The sequence below is a fragment of the Pezoporus occidentalis genome, unplaced genomic scaffold (genome assembly GCF_034315485.1).
Source record: "Pezoporus occidentalis ecotype Australia unplaced genomic scaffold, CSIRO_AGI_Poc_V1 ctg15, whole genome shotgun sequence".
Taxonomy (NCBI): domain Eukaryota; kingdom Metazoa; phylum Chordata; class Aves; order Psittaciformes; family Psittacidae; genus Pezoporus; species Pezoporus occidentalis.
Genome location: NW_026913316.1, coordinates 9,132,309 through 9,155,684, shown reverse-complemented (window position 1 = coordinate 9,155,684; position 23,376 = coordinate 9,132,309). Strand labels below are relative to the sequence as shown.

Below are 23,376 nucleotides of genomic sequence, written 5' to 3'. Positions count from 1 at the left end.
AAAAGTTGTATAAAAGTTAGTTTATCTCAATTTTAATATAGTTTAAATTTTTCTTTATGCTGTATAATTCCATTATTAAGATACTTGTATTGCTTTCCTAGCTGAGGTTCAGGTTCTGATGCAACCCTTATCTTGTCAGGCTCTTGTCACAAGAAGTAGTGCAGACTTGGAGATCCAATTTTCATGTCAGATCTTTCTCTTATGTTTTATTGCTGTGAGGAACACATCACTCAAATTTGGCTTCCTTCTGGAAACAGTGTGGTCTGGTGTAGCTCTTACTTGGTGATACAGCAGATAGACGGTTAAAGTAGTCCTGTGTTCAGTGAATTAGTAAATTGTTATGCCTTTGAGAGTTTTAACAGTCACATGTAGAATCTTTTGCCTGTACTTGAACCATGTTTTTTTAGGCACTCAGTTCAGTGCCAATAAGACATACCAAATTTCCTGTTTTCCCCTCCATCTTCTTAAACACAACTGGGTTGAAAATAACTCTCAGGAAAAGTTATTTTTGCGCAGGCTTGTGATTAGCATTGTAGGAAGAATCAACAAATAGTTTTATTACCACAAGTGAAGGACAGCAAATGGCTCTGTGAGAATGCAAATACACAAATAAAGTGGGGTAAGCACAGGGGACTCTTTAAAACACATTAATTATAAAATTGACTTTGAGAAGTATATTTTATGTCATTTAATTTTTCTGCGCAAAGTAATTAATGCAGTGTTTTTTATTTCTTTTCAGGTCTGTAAACAGCCAGTACTGCAGAAAAGTTATAGGTGGGATGGTCTGGAACCCATCTATGAGACGATCTTTATCTGTTGAGCATCTAGAGACCAAAAGCCTTCCTTCTCGATCACCTCCTGTTACCCCTAATTGGTAAATCCAGTTTCAGCTTTTCCCACACCTTCCAGCCTCCTACCTTTTCTTGTTGTATGTACTCCAGCAGAATAATTATGTCATGTGTACATATACATTCAAACATAGTTATTCTGAGAATACATGTGACAACAGGAGAAGAGTGGGTGTCTCTTATCTCAACTTTAGCAAGGCTTTTGATAATGCCTGCCAAAACATTATAGCCAAGTTAAGACACTGTGTTCTAGAAGGGTGGATAGCAATACAGTTTAAAAAAATATAAATTAAACAAACAAAAAAGTATGTCTGGACTCAGAGGGGAGTTGTTTTAATGGGTCATACTTTGCCTGGAGGCCAATAACAAGTGGAGTACTTCAGAGGTCTGTCCTGGGACCTGTCCTGCTTAAAATCTCTATGACCTGGAGGAAGCAATGGAGTGCTTGCTCATTAAGTTTGCAGACACCAACCTGGAGGGATGAGTCAATATGCCTGGGGCAGGGCTGCTATCCAGTGGGACCTTGGAAGTCTGGAGAAATGGGCCAGTAGGTACTACATGAAATTCAGTGAAGGCAAAAACAATGGCCTGGGAAAGAAGAACCCAGTGCAACACTATTGTCTGCAATGCAGCCCTCTGGAAAAGGATTTGGTAATATTAGGTAGCAAGCTGTACATGAGCTATGTTAATACCTGGTGGACGAAGGGAAGTGGTTATCCCCCTTTTGCTCAGCGTTCATTAGACCTTATTAGAATGCTGCAGCCACTTTTGTGTCTGCTGTTACAAAATGGACACTGACAAACTGGAGCAAACTCAGCAAAACCCAGCAACCACCAAGGTAGCCAGGAGGCTGGAGCAGTTACAAGGAGAGGCTGAGACAACTTCACCTTTTCAGCCTGGAGAAGCAAAGTTTTCTCAAATGCCTAATAACATCCTAGCAATACTTAGGAGGAGGCTATCTGGAGGATGAGGCCAGATTCTTCAGTGTTGCATAGGGGGAGGATGAGGTAACACGTATGTATGTTGAAATGAGAGACTCTGGACATAATGCAAAGCTACTTCAACACAACGAGAGCTGAGCGGTGGTTGCTAAGAGAAGCTGTGAGCTCTCCATCCTTCCAAGTTTTTTGATATCTGACCAGATAAAGATTTAAGCAGCCTGCTCTGACCTCAGTTGATCCTGCTTTGAGCACAAAGTTGGACTAGATGACCTCTATGTCTCCCTTTGAACCTGAATTATCCTACAACTAGAACTAGCAATACAAGTAGCATTTTAGAGGGAGGGGAGATCTAATCAGTTCTGTGTACTGAACCTAGCAATGTATGATTGCCTAGTATACCATATTAGATGTTTAAAAATTATTTAGAGCAAGACCTATAGGCCTGTCATGAAGATTTCAGAACACAGATTTCAGTAGAATAGAAATTTCACTTGGATAAAGTTTTAGGAATTACTCTGATCTTCCAACTTGTGTTTGTGTTCCTTATTTTTAAGGCGGAGTCCTAGACTACGTCATGAAATTCGTAAACCACGACACTCATCTGTAGATAACCTTACAAATGAGATTAGTTATATTACTGAAACAGAGGATGTCTTTTATACGTATAAGGGCTCGCCAACCTCAAAGGACAGTGATTCAGAGTTCTCTCAAAACCGTAGTCCACAGAGGAGGTAAGGACATCTGCAAATAATTCATTGCCTGTTTTTACATTTTATAAAAACACCAAACAAAATACCAAGAGGCTTTAGTATAAAACAATCACCATTGGTTATAGCATTAAAATGAGCTCAAACAATGTTGGTTTTGCATAAGCTTTATTTTGACAAATTGCAAAACTCCAAATGCTGTGACACAAAAGACAGTTCTCAGTCATTGAGTTCTCAGTAAAATTAGAGATTCTGTTAAGGCATGCCTGTGCGTATCTGTAATATCCTGTTTCCTAGTAGCTTCTGCAACTCTTTCCTACCTGTTATAAACTTTTACTTTTTTTTTTTTTCCTGTTTTGGGGAGGGGAGGGAGGAAGACTTCAGCTCAGCACTGTCAGTTGAAAGAGTGTATTTGAGTGAAGACAAGAACATAATGATGCTAGCGGTCATCCATCTTTTTCTCTCTCAGAGGAACTGTAGATTACTGGTCTAAAGGCAGTGCCTGCCCTTTGCCTACAAGCATTTTTGCTGTATTCCTTGAGGACCAGATTTATTCTCCCCTGCAGCACTCTGACCACTGCTAGCTTTGCTTCCAGGGCTTGAAGCAGCTATCTTTGTGCACTGATTAATTGTTTTCTCATATATTACATCTCACATTTTACAGTGGCAGCTTAATGAGCAACTTCAGATTAACACAATATTAACTTCAGAATTAATGTAGAAAGTCATTGATTGTTCAGTCTCAAAGACAAAACCCAAACCAGAGCCACTTTAAAACTCTCAACTGGGAAAATACTATGTATTAAAATGCAGGTTCATGTGTAACGTTGCAAAAGGAATATGGTTTCCAGTGATCCCTAGTAACTTTAAGGCAAGATGTATTTTGAGAAGCAACGTATTAATGGAAGCTGATAGGACTTGTCTATCTCTGTGCTAGTGTGCAGCTGTTAAGTGTAGCTTTCAATAATGGATTTAAACTGTTTTCTTCAAATTTTAATACAGTAATATTGTTCTACGTTACAGCAGAGAGGTTTCTATAAAAAAAGGGAAAAACTATCATGGGTGCATATTTGGAGTTTGTCACTGTGGTGATTTAAATTGCTCTATTTTTCTGACTGGAAGTCAGATGAGCCTTAGTACTAGTAGTATCAGTAATAGCCATGATAATATATAAAACAATGTGTCTAGATGCTGTGAAGTCATAGCTAGAAAGCCATGTCTTTCCTGTGCTTTAACATTTACAGATTATACACTTTTAGTAGTATTTTACGAGTAAAAATAATGTGGCTGACCATAACAGGATATTATGAGGATAGAAGCTGTAGACGGAAAACTAAGTTGCCATGCTGTATTCTGTAACTGGTAGATTGTATCCTGCCAGTTAGTATGTTGTTGGTTTTTTTTTCATTTATTTTCCTTTTTCTTTTCTTCCACTGTATTTTTTCTCTTTCGTTCCTGTTTCACCTATTCTATGCCTACTGAGAATGGAGTGGGAAAACCTGTTTTTATGCAGTTTCTTGTACAGTGAAAATAGAATGTTCCAAATTTGAAAATAGCTACTACGCTGTATCTGAGTAATATCACTCACTGTGGGGAAGATGGCTGTTATTACCTCATATAAATCAAATTTTCTATATGTCTTCTCCCCAACACATTCTTGGTATCTTGGGTCTGTTTGTAATATTTAATACTATGCAGGTGACTGGAAAAATGCTTACATAAATCTAATGAATTTAAATTCCAAGTGTGTGTTTTGGAAGAAGAATGGGGTACATGGAATGAATGATCCTTTGTTGCACTGATTGTTAGACCTTTGCGAAGTAAAATGGTTATTAATACTTTCTTTTTTAACAATTGAGGTAAAATATACAGTAACCATACAAATAAAGAGTTTCTTCTCTACACTGATGTTTTTAGCAGTTCATGCTAGTCCATGTCCCGTATTTTCTGCTTTTATATTCTTACAGTACTTACTAGTTACCTCACTGCCCTTGTTGAAAGATGTAAAGTAAAATTAAGTATTACATGTGAAGTAAAGTCTGTCTTTCCCTGATTTTTTTATTGGAAGAGAGAATCTTATCCTTTCAGCTAAAGCTGGTTTTTAAGAAAAATGTTTAACTTGCCTGTCTTTGGTATTAAATGAGGGTACTTGTTCTGGACTTTTGCCACACTTCAGGAATATTTAGATGTTAACTATAGAACACCTCACAGTGTACTGTTAAGTCTTGACATGCTTGAAGCTTGTTATGGAAAAAAACAGATTTGCAATTTCAGTTTTTGTTTTTCGTTAGAGGCGAGCTGAACGTAGCTTCTTATAGCCCTGCTAATATATATTGTCTTTAGGGAGCTGTGGCTCTTTTCTGCTACTAGCCTGCTGTCTGAGACTATGAAGAAGGTGTAGTTAGTGCTAATTGTAACTAATGAATAGCTTTGGTATGAAAAAAATCTGAAGCATTTTTTGAGAGGTACTGGCAGTACAGGTACGTGTATGATGCTGATTTTTAATCGCTGAATTTTTATGCCTGGGACCTCAAATCTTAATTATAACCATGCAGGTGCTTCACTTTTGTAAACTAAATATGTTCACATCAGTTTCATTTACTGTATCCGAGGCTCAAGACTGCAAGTTGCAGTTAGCATGGCGTACGGCTTTTTTCTATTTTTTGGGCTGCCATCAGCATTTTTGGGGCAGAGGGATAGTATTCGTGTGTTTCACTTCAGCCCTTGGGTAATATCTTAAGTCCTTTTTGTCAAAATGACAAGTGGTCCAAGATAGACCTACCTTCAAACTGTAGTGATATAGTACTTCTTGAGACAAATATCTAGGGAAAGCTCATATGCCAAGACTTGCTGTGTACCTAATCCTACCTGGCAGGTGTCAGAACTATAGAAGCCACCGCTGCTGGCAGAGTACATCCACCTGCATTTATTTCCCTATGCACCTTTTCTTATCTCCTGCCAATACCAAGTGTAATAATTTTCGTAATAATCTTTTTTCTTCCTTGCTCTATTTACTCACTTAAGGAAATCAATCAAACTATTTCTGTAAAACATTACACAGTTTAGAAAACAAATTATGTGGAAGAGCTCTTAGTTTAGAGAGCATAAAACATGCCAATTGTTAACATTTCTTCTTCCATTTCTGTAAATATATTGTACTGTATCAACATGTCAACACCTAGAACTGTTTACTGCTAAATATTTTAAATGAGCATACTGGAGATGAGGGCCAAGAATATTTTGTATGTGTTATATTCTTTCCCTGAAGAACACAGTGATGTTTTTAAAATGTGCTTTGTGTGAACATTCTAGCTTCTAACTGAAATTTATGAGGTAAATCCTACAGGCTGTGACTGGAAAAAGAAAGTTAGAAAATAGAGCAAATTATGCACATAGATGAACTACGGAAAGCCAGGGGCAGACTTGTGGGTCTTGTCTTTCGTGTAGCTGGACTGCTTCTATGACCTAAATTACCTTAAGTACTTTCACATTCAAGTGCAATTTGAGGCTCAGACATAGTAAAACGAAGCAATTTTTCTCTCTCAGATTAGTGTCTGCAGAAAAGATTGGAGCTGTCTGTTACATAGGTATTATAGACAAAAAATTGCTCTAATCACGAATTAACATATATTAAATAGAGCTTTATTCACTGGCCATGAATAGGTTTGCCTATCTAAGCCAGTTATCTCAAATCACAGCTGCACACAAAGCCTGTCATCAAAGACTGTGCTGAAGAGGACTTCAAGAAGACTTTTGTTTAGGCCAGGGCTCCCTAGCCTTTGTGAAGAAAGCGTCCCCTGTCAGTTCTTTCTCCTCTTTTTTTTGCCCTGCTGCTGGGCATCTCATCTGACTGCTACTGCCACTGAAAAAAAATAACGCTAACACAGTTATGGAGCCCACACTGAGCCTTCTGATGTCTGGTAGGTTGTTTTCTATGTTATACCACATTTTGCTATGGCTGTGCCTCACCAGTTCAGAATAGGTAATCCAGTCTGTCTTCTGACTATGTGTTGTACTCTGTCACTGTATTTATCCTGTGTCAACATGCGTACAGTCATGATCCTACTATTATTTTGTTTTTTTTTTAATGATTTCAAGAATAATATTAAGATAAAACATAATTAGTAAGTGCTTTTTTGACAACTGTTTTTCAGTTAAAACTGGTTTTCCCTAGTCTTGACTTCTGGTTCCCTGAAGAGGTTTTCCTTGAAAAATTTGCATTTCCTCCATTGAAGCACTGCTGCTACTGACTTACTAAATTTCTTCTTTTAAACAAAGTAGAAAATTTCTCTCCATTCTGTGATGTTACATATCTTCAGATGTCCTTAAACACTGAGGTGTGCATTAGGGAAGACTTACGAATATGAAGTCTTATAGCTTTCCTTTAAGATAGAAAACAAGTTACATGATAAGGCTTTATTTCTGAAGTATCTGTGGAAAAGCTGCTTTAATTTGTTCAGGGGTTTTCTCAAAGATGTATCATACCAACAGGCTACCTGGCATCAACTTAACCTGACCATCTGCTATCCTCTTAAGTAGCTTGGATAAAGCTCCTGGAAGAGCTCAAAGTTGCCTTTGAGAAACATTTTTTTCCCTTCAATATAACAGGTTTAGACCACAGCTGGTTATTGTTAAAGGGAGGCTGGCAGGCTTGTGCAGGCAATTCTTTTAGACTGCAATTTTACTCTTTTTTAGCCTGTTACAGTACCTGATGATTACCACTGTTGCAGTCTGTTGATAAAGGTACCACTACAGTTTCCAACTTTCAAATAAGGAAAGCCTCAGTGGTATAGAGGAAAAAATCGTCGTTACTGATTTGCTTTTCTGTGACACTAATGTAATCTGTATGCTACTGTGTCATTTAAGGGCAAAAGGCTACAGTGAATATGAAGTAGTCATATTGAAGGCTGACATTTTTTCAAGACCAGGTTGGAAAATTCCAAAACATCTCTAATTTAAGCGCTAACCTTCAAAACTAAGTTGGTGTTTACTGGGGCAATAGACTGATTACATTTTGAGATCATGTACTCTGACATGTTTGATCTTGTATCAGATGTTAGGTTTTGTCTTGAAAGACTGCTCTGTTCATCCCCAGAGCAAGTTCTGATTCATAGTATTGATACCTGCCAAAAAAAAAGTACATAAGTGTAATTTAATGCTTATCACAACCAGAAGTTCATGGGTAGGTTTCTTCACCATTGAAATGTTACAAGAAGAGGGATGGGGGAAGCTTGACAGAAACTAGATACCCTTCATCTTCAGGTAAATAAGTGAAAATTTAAAAGACTAAAATGAGTTTTCTTGTTTCATTATGTTCAGGTATCTGTTATCAATTAAAAATCTGTAGATTTAAGTGTTTCAATAATACACATTTTAATCACTTGGTGGACTTAAAATACCAAGGTCGAAGGCTTGCCGTGAAAGCATAAAGACATGTAACCAAGTAATATTTAAGAAGTTTTGAACTTTTACTTTGAACCCCTGTATGGTCCTCTCCTTTTTCTCAAGCATCTTATGGTGCCTGAGGTGTGATACTGATGTTCACACTTCACAGTGCAATGACAAATGAAAGAGAATGAATGAATGACAAGAAAAACTGAAAGCCACTGTTTTTAATGCTCTTAACCTCAGAGAACCCAAATGCAGGAAGCTGCATGGTTTTCTGCTGGTCACTGTGAAAATGGAAGAATATTGTCCATTCTTTCCTATTCATGGATTTAAGGCTTTAATCTGGTTTTGTTGGAAGACCATGCATTGTTGCCAATACCCACATTTGCCCCCTAACTGAATGTTGTATTATTAAAGTAAGCTGGGCTTTCTTTCAGAGAAGAACATGTCAGATGCGAAGGGTTACTGAAACAAACACATTTCCTTGCCATTCAGGATAACCTTATTCATGTTACCTGTGTGGGACAAATTTCTCCTTTGTATGAGGAACAGAGTTTGCTTTTGACCTTTATACCGTAAGCCATTAAACCTGTAAACTCAGGTTTAATGTCTTGTGCTTTTTGAAATGTTTTTATACTAGAGGTGGAATAGTTTGGGGTGTAAATATAGCTTTTGCTTGCTCTCTTAATGCCTTTCTTCATGTTTTTGAACACACTTTTCTGAGTGGGAGGGGAATGTTAGTAAGAATAAATAAATTTAACTATGTATATAATGTACTAATTTAGGGGAAAAAATAACTGGCTTGTAGGCTTAGAAAAGTACCCTGATAAAGCTGTGTGGAGGGTCTTGCTACCTGAACAGTATTCAGTTTCTCTTGTTTGCTCTGTAATTAAATAAACGAAAGATGTCTGTCTTGTTTTCAACAGCAGACTGCATAGGAACAAGTGTTTTGGTAGTTCTCCAGAGCAGACTCAGTGCCCTAACAGAAAAGATTAGCTGTGAAATTTTCTGTTTAACCAGAAGGATTATTGTAAAACAATATTTCTAAGTGATAAGGTATAGTAGAACTCAGTAAGAAAAAGTTACTGACAGATGAGGCATTACAGATCTTATATTTAGAGTCATACATTGATTGGTGAGATAAATCTGGCTAGTTATTCATAGATTGGAGCGTATGATGTATGAGGAGAACCAGAAGGCTGGGGGGGATTGAGGAGGAGTTGGTTGCATTGTTGCCTTACTCTGCCAGAAGGGGGTTATGAAAATTGTGGATCCAACTCTTTTTGGAGATGCACAGTAAAAACATGTGGCAATGGACACAAGTTACAGTAAGGGAAACGCTCAAGATACTGTGGGGGTGAAAATCACACTGAGATTAGTTAAGTCCTTATGCATGTTGACAGAAAGATGGAGGTGTTTCCATCCTTGGAGAGCCTGAAAACGCAATGTGACAAGGACCTGAACACCCTCATCTGACTTTGATGTTGGCCCCGGTCTTTGAACAAGAGTTTAGGTGATTTCTCAAGATCCCTCCCAAACTAAATTACTTTGTGTCTACAATTCTGCTTGTTTTAAATGCAACATATTCCTGTATAAGCTTTTCTCTTAAACGTGCTTGCAAAGCTACCAACCTCTTTAATTTATACTCTAAAACTATCTTTTGCTAGTGATAAAAGAATAACATGAACAGTCCCGGATTTGGAGGGGGAGGGAAGGAAATGAAATGATGAACTAGTATACAAAAAGGAAATTCACTTGCACTGTGTTATGAATTTCTGGAAGTACATATATGTTCCTGGTGTAAGTGTGATGCATCATGGTGAAGGTATTGCACTGAAAATAGATTTCCTGAACGGATGCTGCATTTGTTCAATTCTTTCAGCTTACTATTTTGATAAACAATAAAGTGTAGCTGCATAGTGAGCTTTGGAGAATGTACTATTGGAACACATCATAATTATTTTAACTAAAATATGATTCATTTTGTGAACAAAGCTTTTAATGTGTTAGTGATGGTGAAAGTACCCTTCAGATGTATCCAGCCGCGTCCTACTAACTACTTTCTTGGTAGCAAATTGCAAATAAAAAAACCCCAACAAATTACACTGTTGTTTATCCTTAGATTTTAATTATGTACAGATATGATCAATTCCTTGGTATTAGGAAATCTGCTGAATTTTGCAAGAGTCCATTGTACTTGTTTCTGTACTTCAGTCTTTCCCAAAGATGTCCTTATTATACTAGGCAGTGGATCTGATAACTTTAATTTCAAATTAGGGCTTTTAAGTTTACTAAGAGTTCTATGAGTTTTACTCTGCTCTTCCGTTCAAATATACATGAAAATAGTGCATGTCTATATTTTGCTTACATGAAAACTTTTTTTTTTAATATCTATCCTTACTGAAATGTGCTCCACTTTATTTCCCAGTTCAACAAACATTTTGCATCCAAAAAGTAAGCCTCAAAGTTGAATTGCAAATGTGTAATATGTCAAATTTCAAGCAAGCCAAGCAGTTGCAGAGTATCAGACTACGTGAAACTTCTGTGGAAAGTCAGTAAACTGGAATGTGGTCAATAGAGGCAATGCAGAGTAGCTGAAAGTATCCTTTTATGAGTGATGGCACCAGCTTACAAATGTGAATGTTTGAAATTCATAGAAAAATCACTGAAAAATTTATGTATACCATGAAGTCCTCAAGTTTTTCTGTAATGGTACTCTTAAGAATGCAGCACAAAGTACCTACATTGCCTTCTTACACAGTCACTCTGTTCATAGAAATGCTGAATATCCTGTATATATATTTCTCCAAAAGGCAGCAAAAAAGCGTTGCTGCAAGTATCTTCCACTTATTTGGCTTTTGAATAATAATCCCACTTCTAATAGTCAGCACTCAGAAAAGATGTGATAATGGAAGTGCTGGCACACTCAGTCTCCCCAACCCTGCAGGTGTTACAATAAAGAAGCTTTAGGAACTTCAAGAACAGCACAAGGGCAAAACCTACAGATGTTTCCTTCAGTTGTTTGTAAAGGTGGAGTTTTGCTACAGTGCTATTGTTTCAGTTGTCCCTTTTCTCTCGGGGTTTTACTCTGTTGCAGTTTATCATCCTCAGTTCTCAGAATAGTAGATTCCCTGATAAGGCACAGCAAAATAGGGAAGAGGGGTCTTTCCTTAAGACCTTTCCTTTCTGTCCTCCTGACAGAAGAGAAAAGAGACTTTTACAGGCAAAGAGTTTTTTATCAATATCATCATCATAGCCATCCACAGTGAGTGAAAGGTTAAAATGGCAGTATTTTAGATATATTAAGGAATAAGGAAGAGAAATTACCTCCAGTTTTAAATTGTGTGCTTGTTAGCTACGCCAATGGAAAGCTTAATCTCCTTGCAAGGAAGAGCTCTCTTTCTCGATGAAAAAGTTGAATGGCTGGTCTGGTGAGTGTTGTCTTTTATTAACTTAAAATACTATCCTTGTAGTATGGTGTGCAATGAAGAAGATAGGTTAGAAAAATGTGAAATAATGTATAGCCAGAAAAGATCATTTAGTTATTCATGTTTGAGGTGCTTTATCTTATAGGTGAGTAATTAAATGCTAGAAATACTATTTTACTGATTGCAGAGCAAAATTCTGCAGGTGTAGCAGGCTGAGGTACTAAGGACTTTAGGAAGACACAGCTGTATTGTCCCTGATGAATTCTTTTAGGCTTTGAATGGGGTTATTTTTTAGGTCAAATTTTTGGTTACCTTTGTCCACTTAAAAAAGTTACAGAATGATTCAGTAACTCTTTCAGAATTAAAGTGCAGTAATTCAACAGATAAGCCTTTGGCAAATATTACTTAGAATTTATATCCTACATTAAAGTCTCCAAGTGTATTACTAAGACGATGAAAAATTCTCTGTGTATTTACACATAGTATATGAGTGGAGTCCCAGGTCGGTTATTTTTCCTGTCTCCACACTCTATTGGGAAGAAAGATGGGAGATATATAAAAATAAAAAATAAAATTTAAAATAGGACATTACATTGATTTGAATCACAATTCTATGTGTGTAAATTTTGGGTGAAGGCTTTTGAAAGTGCTAACTTATGGCAACTTGAATTCTACACAGATTTTGGTAATAGAGGTGTAGCTATGCCAAACATAGAAATGATGTACAGTTTCATTGTTCTTTGCCTCACAAGGAAATCAATTAGCTTAAACAAAAATAAATTCAATGATTCTTTATTTTTAGCACAACTTCCTAAGGAAATAAGGCTTATGTCATTGCACTGCCCGTCTGCCTCTGCTCCCACATAAGAACCTTTGGACAGTTGCCGTCAAATCTAATATAGGAGTCAAGTTTTCAAAGATGAAAAGTTTTCTACAAGATTAGTGAAAGTCAGTGACTAGGCAGAAAAAAAGCCCGCCTTAAACTGATATTCTCCTCTCACTGAGCAATTATGTTATGAGTTCAATATCTGTTCCATTTAGTTGTGAGCTGGTCATGCAGCAAGTGAATGTGCATTCCCAAAGGATCTGCTGTGCACTGCTGGCACTGAAGGGATTGCAAACAAGGAGAACCAGAGGTGGTTTTATGAGAGTGGGGTGGATGTCAGTGGAGTCAGAATTGAGGCATGACTGTAGTAAAAAAGGAAGAAATTTAGTGCTTTTAAAAAAAAATGAAAGTACACACAACCCCAACCTCCACAAATTCTTTGGGAATCAAACTTCACCGCTTCTGCCTCTCAAGGAAGAATTTTTTCATATTGCAGAATATATATAAGGAAAACTAATTAGACAGATGCTTCTATTTTTTACTTTAGTCTTGATGAAACAGTGCAAAATTCTTAGTACTGAGGTTGTCTTAGAGACAGCCATTGGAAATGTAACTGTATACTGTGAATTGACAATTCAACAGCTTTACATTCAAACCAAACTACTTCATGTTTGTATTTTTGCAGCATAGTCTTATATCACTTGAGGGTTTTTGGTCACTACTTAAGTAAATTTGGAAAGCTATCCCATCCGCCTTAAACTTACTTTGCTTTGCAAGCATCATTTTAGTAACTTTTACTTTCAACTTTATGTTAGTATCACAGCTATTGCTTTAGTTGATGTAATATAGTTTATCTCCCTGTTTCAGGTGAATTCTGATGAAGTTAGTTGAAAGCCTTCGAAAATGCTATATACTGAAAATTTTGATTTTTCTTCTGTTCTAGATTGTCCTCATCTGTGTACCACTTTTGCTTTAGTTATGCTTTGTCTTAAAATTCTCTGTCAACATCATTTGCTCTCATATTGTAAGAAACATCATGCTTCCAAAGCTGCTTGTGCTCATTTCTTGCTACCTATACATAAAGATTTTGCCACATTTGACTTCTTAAAAATACAGTTAATGATGCCTGTCATTGTAATCCACATCTAAGACTTTCTTAAAGGATGTAGTGGGTCCTCCTAAATAATTGCCTCTGTAAACTCCTGCATAATTTAAGTTGTGGTAGCAGATGTTTATTGTCTGTAGTTAGGCTTGTGCCAAAAGTAGAAGAGTGGAAGTGAGTGGTTAGAGCTGCCCTGGGATTTCTGTTGAGTGTTTCATGAATTCTATAATTGTCTGATTTCAGCATAGGAATAAGTATTCTTTAATTTACTGTGAGCACATATTTTGGCATTTATGCAGGCTTTTGTTTAGTTCTTACACATTTATCTTTTTTTTGTTTGGTTTTGTTTGTTGTTTTTTTTACAGGTCATCTGAACAAGAATCACCAAAGTGAGTTTTCTTTTAAACTTTCTACTCTGGAATCTCTAGCTTTAGGATATACAGTAAAATTCATAACAAACTGTTTTTTTAAAGTAGTGGTCTTTTATGGTTAAAGACACAAATAAATGTATAAATTAATGAAGTTTGTAAAGATTTGTTAAAAAAAAAAAAGTGTTTTGATCAGGATGTGGAAAGTCTTAAGGCCTAATACATCCCTAATCACTGTTAACTAAAAAGTTGGTTTAAAAACTGTTGCAAAAGTTTAGTGATGCAAAAAACCTGATAATTTTATCTGGTAACTCTTTATATAGTGCCAGAAGGCATTAGCTGAAATAATTTATTGTGGTTTTCTAGTATTTTTTTTTTTTCTGCATTGAAAAAATCATTATGATCTGTAATCGCTGGGTTTTTTTGCCCGGGGGGGGGGGGGGCGCACGCTTGGGATGTATTTATATATACAGCGTTCCTCCTTGCTTAACACTGACCTCACAGGAATCATGAAAAGGCCTGGAAACTATCAGATAAAAACCACAGTTTTGGCAGTGTAATTCCTTTAAGTGTCATTATTCAAAACACTAAGTGAATAAGATCTCCCAAACACTGAAAAAATGTTTTCTGTAATAACTGAAAATTCTGCAAATGCTGCACAGAACACTTCATTGCCAATCCCAAGTACAGGTAGTATGACTGAATGTCAGAAATAATATGACAAGAATACGTTTGCTTGATGGCATCTTTCAGAATGTTTATGCTTATTCCAGTCAGGTTTCCACAAGCCAAGAAATAAGGGTTTTTATTACTAAAGTTTGCTGCAATGTGAGTTCTGTATGTTAAAAGCCTAAGCTACGTTCCTCTGTAGTGTAGCATTACATCTTCATTGACAGCTAGTAGTGGCTGCTGGAAATGGTTCAGAAAAGCTCATGTACATAGCTAGACTAGTACGAGAGCAGAAATAAATGTTTGAATTTACAGATTTTAATGTCAGGGTTTACTTGCATGTAGTCCTGCTGCTTTAACCCTGTGAGAGTTTGATGTTGCTTTTAGGAATAAACTGCAATAAACAGCTAATAGCACATGTACTTCCAAAGATCAAATATACTTCATTGCAGTGCTGGTTTGTCAATAGCAGTGTAGAGTGTTCTTGCAAAATGATGATGTTATGTCATATAAGTGAAACGTCTGTCTGCAGTGGGGTACAGTAGCTAGGACTCAGGATTTGCCATACACAGTGCTGTATGATTGTGGTAGGAAGCTGAATCTGAGCTATACCTGAGCTTTCCCAAGACAGATTTTCACAAACTATGATGTAGTATTTATAAAGATGGACCAGTTTTATGGTATCTGTGAGTTTGGTCCAATTAAAGGAGAGTTCTAGGTGTATTAGACATCTGCATTTCATCCTTTTCATTAGAGGGTACGTAGCTAAATGCATTTTGGAAAGATTCTGGAGCACCACCAGGCAACTTGGCCAGTTCTAAGATTTGAAGTATTTAATTACTGACTTTAGTTATCCTTGAATTTTAAGGTATTTGAATCACTAGACCAGGTCTGCACCTCCATTTAATTCTGTATCCTTCTACATGCTGTATGTATTAATGTTAGGGTTGGCAACTGAAATGCTTTTTGCCTGAGGTTCAGCTCTTTTCATGTTATGATTTCCCACACCACTGCAACAGTGCCTTTCACTGCTAATATCTCAACCATTTTACTAAGAATGTTTTTGTTGCTCTAATTCTGTTTTGTTCATTCTCCTGGATATCCACTGATCAAACGGTAGGCTTAGATCATACTCCAGTCCTGTTACCCTGCACTTAAAGAAGCGATGTTAAGTCTAAGTACAAAGTTGGCTTGCTGTATGAACTGGGCAGTATGTTTGTATGGCTTACTATTTAATTTAAAAATCTGGATAACAGTACCTTTGTAATATTTATTCATCCTTTCTAACTAAAGGAATGTATTGGGAAGCAGTCCAACACGGAGTTCTCTGACCCGTATCTCACCTAAACCCTTGGTTCAATCTCCCAATGGAGTTGGTAACATTTCTGGCTCTTATCCATTGGAAGGGGTGGATAAACAGTTCTTAGAAACATACGACGTTACAAAAAGTAGCTCAATTGAGGATTCCAGTCAGTACTACTGCGATAAGGTATGTTCAACTGAGTGCTTTTAAAGTCAAAGCTAGTACTGAATGTAGCTTTGAACTGTAGATTGAGTGCATATCAGCTAAGGTTATAGTTCAGCATGAGCATATTTTATGCACTAATACGAGTAAATCTCATCTTAGTCAAATTTATCCAACATTGTGTATACAGTATGATAGGCAATTCTGCCAGCTGTATTGGTTTTTGTAGTGTCCAGGCTTTCAAAAGCATCTGCAGAGGAAATTCTTAGTGGAATGCGATTCCTTATTTGATTAAATCTTAATTCCTCCAAGGAGAAAGATGAACTAACTGAAGTTACTATATGTCTTGATAGCAGGCATGACTCTGCTTTATCCCAGGCATTTCTTCTTCAGGAGGGCTAAACATCATCCTTTGAATTCTTCACTTCCTTTAAGGCAGCTGCTTGCTGCTAGTGTAATGGTAGTGGATCGTTCCTCCCCTTTCCCCAGCCTTTTCCAGAGGGAGGCTGAACAGCTTCCTAACCTGCCTGTCCAGTGGCTGCTGCCAACTTTTAATCCTTCTAGCTTGTGGATTTCTTGCAGAAGATACCAATGCAGTCATTTACAGGAGAAAAATTGGGGAAAACGTAGTCTCTTCATAGTCCTTAGAGTAGAATTGATTCAAATGCATTGCATATAACATTTAGTAAATACAACATGTTGAAAATTTTAATAGGCGCTATCAGTTGAAAAAGCTGACAGTAACAGTATTGGAACTGAGTAAGCGGAGCATATATTTGCTGTTATGTTGCTACTTTTACAATCCAAAAGGTCACAATCATGAGTATATTCTGTAACCTTAGCTGATGCTTATTTTAAACATGAATTTGTCTTCTTGTTCAGTATGTTAAAATTTGGATGTACTATTTTCTAAATTGCTACTATTTCCTTTTAAAAATTAGAAAAGCTTTGGTGGTATTTTTTTTCTATATATTTCAGAATGACCTAATTGAGGGAGATTTACTTTTGGTGCGTATCATACCAGATGAAGATGGGAAGTTTGGATTTAATCTAAAGGTAAACTAGCAATCTTTTGTTTATTTTTAAAGACTTTTTACTTGCAGTATGCTTTGAATTTATGATTATTTTGTAGAATATACTGCTTTATCCAAAGCAGTGTATTCTGCAGGAATTTCTTATGGACTGAGATGTTATAGAAGTCTAATCCTTAAATGCTAAAGCACATTTACAGAAATACGCCTCTGCTAGTTCTCTGGGTTTTAGTTACATACGGCTATGGCACATTACAACATAAACTGCCTATTTGGCTGCTTAAATATGAACTTGGAAGCCTAATATAAAGCATCAATGTAAAGCCTAATATAAAGCACCTTCGGAAAATTGGACCTCTGTGTTATAAAAGAAGTTAAATAGTTTGTGCTGTCCAGTTGAATATATCTATTAAAAATCATGTCGGAAAGGTGCAAATTAATTTATGAAGAAAATGGAAATTGCTATTTGTAATTGGCTATTGTAAATTTTTCTCACTGAAATATTGTAAAGTTTCTCACTGAAATTCCATTTAAGCAGATGGAGTAATATAAAGTAGCCATAATATCAAAATTAGGGCAGAGTTTGATCTTTTCACCCTGGGCATTTATTGGTGGAGTAGTAATAGAATATGATGTGAAGAGAATAACAGAGTGCAGTTGTCTGGAACTTTGATCCTACCTGATGTATTGCAGGTTCATTGTGACATCTAAGAATGCTGTCTGCCTTTTGAGCTTAAGTGCTGAATTAGGTTTTCTTGAAGGGTAGGATTAGTATAAATGCTGCATTTGATCTGTTTATTGCCTATTAAAATATATGGCCAAGCAAAGGCACTGGATCTATTTTAGCTGAAATTGGTATATTTAAAGACACTGCACCCCACCCCCATGTACTGATGAAAATTCAATCTTAACAGCCCTGCCTATAATAGCAGAGCATAAAGTTTATATATATATATACACATATATATATATAAAAGCCAATTGCTTGTTTTAAATGCTGTTTATGCTTAATAGTATATTTATGGTTGTTATTTACTTGCCATTCCTCTAGGGTGGTGTAGATCAAAAAATGCCATTAGTGGTATCAAGAATAACTCCAGGGTCACCTGTAAGTATATTTTCAAGGCTTTTAATCCCTCCCTTTCTTACTCCCTCTACCACTCCAAGGTCCATACATACAGGAATTTTGGGCACCCATAACCAGTATGAAATAGCAGCTGAGCTGTTCTCTTTGTAAATGGATTTGACCAGTGGTTTCCTGAACCACAGATTAAAAGATCTGGAATTGTTAGCCAAACAGGATGAAGATACAAAAATTGTTTGTTTCCCTCTGTCATCTCAAAAAGTGCATCTTAAACTGGAAAATGTCTGATGAGGGACAAGAGTGATGCCTGAAGATATGGAATAGTGTTCATTAAAGCAGCAGGTAGTCTGAGGCCCTGCAGCCTCAGAAAGGAGAACTAGTTTTAAGGGGACTGTAGTAAGGATCTGTAAGATTAGGAGCACTGTGACTGAGGAATTCTGGCAGAACAACTGCAGGCTATCAAATTAAGTTAGCAAAGTCAAGTTCTTCATGCTTAGTCAAGTAGTTCTTCATGCATAAGACAGTAGACCCGTAAAACTCCCTGACAAAGGATGCTGCAGTTAAAATAATTTTGTGGGTGATCAAGAGAGGACAAATACTTGGGGGAAAAATCTGCTGACAGTTACTAAATAGCCAAATTGCAATAGGCTGAGGAAATCCTTAGGGCTAAAAATATTTATAGGATGGGAGAGTACTTGGCAGGGGAGGAGACAGAGAATATGTTTGCTCTGTTCTTATTTTGCCGTGCATTTTTGCTTATGAAGGTACTTATGGTCTAGATGGGACATTCATCATAATTTTTTCTGTTGAATTGTGAGATAATAATAGTAACAATGTCTTGGTAACTTTAAATAATTCCTACATAAATATGTGAGGACGTGTTATTATAAATTGTTTTCACTCACCTTCTTCTAAAGCGTATCTCCCAACTCCATAAAATAATTTCAGTGCAAACTTGATAGGAAATATTGCTGACTTAATCCCAGAAATCTGATGTATTCTGCATCTTGTAGACTCTTCTGAAATTTTATAAGCAGTCACAGGACTGATATCTAAATGTCATGATGTAAATCAAGCTAAAAACGGATTGAGAAGTTTTTCGTCACATTTATGATTTGTGGCTTGACTTATGCAGTGCATAGCACTCCTTTGTGAACTACAACAGTTAGAGAATTAAAAAGTAGTAAGAAATGATCATTATAACTTTAATCCACAAAGTGAAAATAAAACAATCCTTAACACATTTAATGGCCAATCTACCAAACTTCTTAAGGTGATTTGAAATGCCAAAGTTAATGTAAGGCAAGCGGGTTCATTCCCCAGTGAGAGAATCAAAGATGCCTCTTCAGAGGCAGTGATTTCCTTTGGAAAATTCAGATTATCTTCTGGAAAATGTTGATCTGTGGGTTTTTTTTTTTGGTTGTTTTTTTTTTTTCTCTTGGATTAGATAAAGACTGGACTTCTAACTTGCAAACCTCATTTGAGTGTCTCCAGTTAGTAGCATAAGCATAGACACAAGTGACCCATTAGCTCTATATCCTAGTAAGCCACCAATCAAGCAGGTTATCAAAAGTCAGGGAATAAACTGGAAACAGTTATCCAATCCAACATATTCAACAGCAGTGTTATAGAAATCCCCTTGTTACAGCAAGGGGAAAAATAATATACTTATTTTTAGAGCATAGCAGTATCAGAAGTGATTCTATTGTTTTTCATAAACTGTATTTCACCTGTTCTTCACTGTTTAATGAAATATAGCTGATACTTGAAAGATCAAGTTAAACAGTCTATGGAATGCATTTTTAAGTTATTTTAGCTAAATTATGCCTTTCCTTCATTGTATTTGCTGCTATTTTAACTTGCTCTAGATTCACTTATTACCTTGTAAATTGTCCTCAGGGATGCTGCTTGCTAACATGATTGGCTAAAATTATTTCTTAGGTTTGTATGTCACTTTTTGCCACTTACCTACAAAAAGATCTATATTTTTTGTGGAGGTGGGGAAGCAAACCTATGCACCAAAATAAGGCACTATTTTCCCTTTAATATCCTAAAGTTCTTTTAGAAATTCCTCTCTAATACAGCTACAGTCTAATATGCTGGAAAGACTGTAAGACAGAGTAGCCAAAATTGTTGTGGGAGAGCATTATGTGTAAAGAACAAGCATTTATTGCATAGTGTATTTCTTCTTTTTTTTAATTAAAGTCTTACCCTGATTTATTTATTTTTTTTCACACAAACAATATTAATGTCCTAAGGTGCTAAAGAAGTCATTGTGGTTTTATTTAACAGAACCTCTCATTGAAAAATAGTATGTATGCTTCTTGGAGCAATAGCAAGGTGATTAGCATAAAGTGAAACATTGGGTGTGCCAAGAGGACAGGAGGCCTTTGACATAATTAATTGTGTGGAGAAGTGCAGTATCAAAAAAATCTACAAATTGTGCTTACATAGAATGAATTAATTCTCCTTTAAGATATATTTTATACAGACAAATAATTCAAGTAAGAGAGCTGAGGCATTAACATGTCTCATGATTAACAAAGTTTCTTTGAGCAAAGATATTGATCTCCTTTTGTAATAAAGAGTAATAGCCAGCAACCAGACAAGAAATCTAAATTATAGACAAATTTAGGAGATCAGAAACCATTCCCCCCTGTTCTTGTTGACTTCTTAACTCTCCTAGACTGACCTGTTATGGTCTTTGTATCACTTTTCTTTTCAAATAATTATATTTCAGAGAGAATAATTCCTATCTCAGTAATATTTCAGTGATTAAAGCAGTCATTCACAGTTGCAGTCTTCTGCCTTTTTTAATTGTACAAAATATGATGAGAGAGGTTTTTAGGAGCTGTGAATACGTAGTTAAATCAGTGTTGAAGAACACCATGGCTATTCCTAATTCCCGTTCTTGTTCTGTTTACATTCGTCTTTTATATTAATCATTGGCAGTCTTCCCTATCCTTCATTATTTTCATGCCTTTTATCTCTGGAAAATGTTGGGAGAAACTATTCCTTTTCTAAAAGTTTTTAAGCGGCTTTTCTGCTTGGGATTTATTTCCTTTCGCATGTGTACATCTTTCTTTTCTCTCTCTTCTCCTTTACGTGCTTTATGGCAGTCATACATGTCTTAAATTTTCTTTCCTTTTACTTTATTCTCTGACACAAATGGCTCCCAATTTATTTTCTTCCTCATATTCTTGCCTCTTTGGGGTTTCTTTTACCCTTCATTTTTCTTATTTTTTTTTTTTATCACTTTTACATTTCTTCCTTCTTTTTTTACTTTTTAGTACAGTACAATGCTGATAATCTTGCTTTAGGAGCCATAAGTGCAAGGCATAACCAGGATCGGGTCTAATTAGAACATCTTGTTCACATTTGAGGAGTTGGTGATGGTTTCTTGATAGGGCTAATAACATTAGGTAAATAAAGTCCAGGTTAACAGTGCTGGCCTTAAGGAAATATAGGAAAACAACTATGAATACAGAGTAATGATAAAGGTCTATGTCTCATTCATGTAACAAATCAAATTGAATTTATATATATATCACTTTTGTGTAGCCAGGTGCTTCGTAGACAAAATAAAAATTAGGATAGCAATGAAAATAAAGTTATTACACTACTTGCCGCTCAAGGGTTGTAGAATCCAAAGCATTCATATTACAGAATTACACCAGGTTGGAAGAGACCTGGAGGTCATCATGTCCAAGCCCCTCTAGGCAAGGGTCACCTGGAGCCAGTTGATCAGGACCATGTTCAGGTGGCTTTTGAATACTCCAAGACTCTATGATGTCTCTGGACAATGTCTCTTCTTCAGGGCTCGGTCACTCTCACAGTAAAACAAGTGTTTCCTGACATTCACATGGAGCTTCCTGTGTTTCAGTTTGTGCCCATTGCCTCTTAACCTGTCACTGGGCACCGCTGAAGAGAGCCTAGCTCCATCTCTGCACTTTCCCTTCAGTTATTTATATACATCAACAAGATGTCCCTGAGGCTTCTCTGTGTTAAAACGCTCCCAGCTCTCTTAGCCTTTACTCATACAAAAGATGCTATAGTCCCTTCATACTATCATTGTGTTCTGGCCATAGCTTGTATTGCTTTGTGTTGGACTTGGAGCTAAGCAAGTAGTGCGGCAGACTAAAGTCAAACAAAACCTACAGTTCAGCAGTTAAATATAAGTTGCTGTATCCAAGACAAGACATAATGTAAGTTTTCATTTGAGATGAAAATTCTTTTGCTACCTGCAGCACAGATAGCAGAAGAATTTGTCCCAAATACAGGGTACCTTAACATCGTAGGTTGAGTACTTATCTGTATCTTCTTTTTAAAACTTTCAGTGAAGAAGAATGTTCTCTATTTGTAGATAGACTTTTATATCCTCCAAATAAGAATCTGATAAATAACAAAATTATGAAATGTGTATGGATTTCTTTAAATTTTTAAAAATGCATGCCTGGGGATATACCATGTTACTGAAATTATATTAATCAAAATCATGTTTGGACCTCTCAGTATTCACTGCATAAAAACTGTTGTGTTATGTGCCTGTAACACTTTTTCCAGAAATTCCTTTGCAAATGGCTATAACCAGTGGTTGCTGAGACTTGATGTCTGAAACGTAGATCTTTAAGAGCAATCTGGTAGTGGCTGTTTGATAAACACAAAGTCCTTTTATGGCTATCAGTATGCCATTTGAACTCTTTCTCATCTTCATTGAGAGACTTTGAAGCAAGGACAGCTTTAGACCTGAATCCTTTGATATAATTTCTGACACAGAAGATGAAACTTTGTCAGGAGAACTCTAAAGACTGCTTACATGATGAACTTAATACCCTGATTCTTGATTACATGACTGGATGTGATGACATTAATGTGTTTCTTTGGTCTTGAAACAGGCTGATAAATGCATTCCAAAACTGAATGAAGGTGATCAGATAGTATTAATTAATGGCCGAGATATCTCAGAGCACACGCATGACCAGGTGGTCATGTTCATAAAAGCCAGCAGAGAATCTCACACAAGAGAGCTTGCACTTTTGGTCAGGAGGAAAGGTAACTGGGCTTATTTTATTCACTTTTAATGTTTGAGACTGTCGCTCTTATGCTTGGTGGTATAACCTCTTCTGTTTACATATATGTGTTGTGAAACAAAGAATCTATCAAATCAGAATTTCTTCTTATTTTTTAAATCTAAGAAAAAATCTATGACAACAAACAGTCACTTGCAAAAGTTTTGGGTTTGTTTTGGGTTTTTTTGTAAACATAGTATAATTTCACAAATCCACAGCTGAATGTTTTCAAGTACCTGCAGGCTGTTCCCCAGCACAATTATACAATGAAGCAAGTCAAATAAGCTTCCCCCCCACCATGCTTATAATAGACATTTTGTGATAATATGTAATAATAACTTGAACTCTGCTGGCTACTAACAGGAGACAATCTCTTAAACATGCAGGATCTTAAGCCTGCATATTTAAAATATGGGTAACCCCTCCAGCTTGATTTTGCTTGCTCCATAT

At 36.4% G+C, this 23,376-nt stretch overlaps 1 protein-coding gene across 6 annotated transcripts in view; it reads left to right on the top strand.

The window, feature by feature from the left end:
* Window positions 1-23,376, top strand: part of PTPN3 (protein tyrosine phosphatase non-receptor type 3) — a 153,992-nt gene that overhangs the window by 109,417 nt on the left and 21,199 nt on the right. For all 6 annotated transcript variants that reach the window (XM_062610971.1, XM_062610970.1, XM_062610972.1 and 3 more), the window contains 7 exons: window positions 740-874; window positions 2,344-2,520; window positions 13,606-13,629; window positions 15,571-15,766; window positions 16,721-16,798; window positions 17,825-17,881; window positions 22,753-22,909. In XM_062610971.1, coding sequence (XP_062466955.1) covers window positions 740-874; window positions 2,344-2,520; window positions 13,606-13,629; window positions 15,571-15,766; window positions 16,721-16,798; window positions 17,825-17,881; window positions 22,753-22,909 — 824 coding nt within the window. The remainder of the gene's footprint in view (window positions 1-739; window positions 875-2,343; window positions 2,521-13,605; window positions 13,630-15,570; window positions 15,767-16,720; window positions 16,799-17,824; window positions 17,882-22,752; window positions 22,910-23,376) is intronic.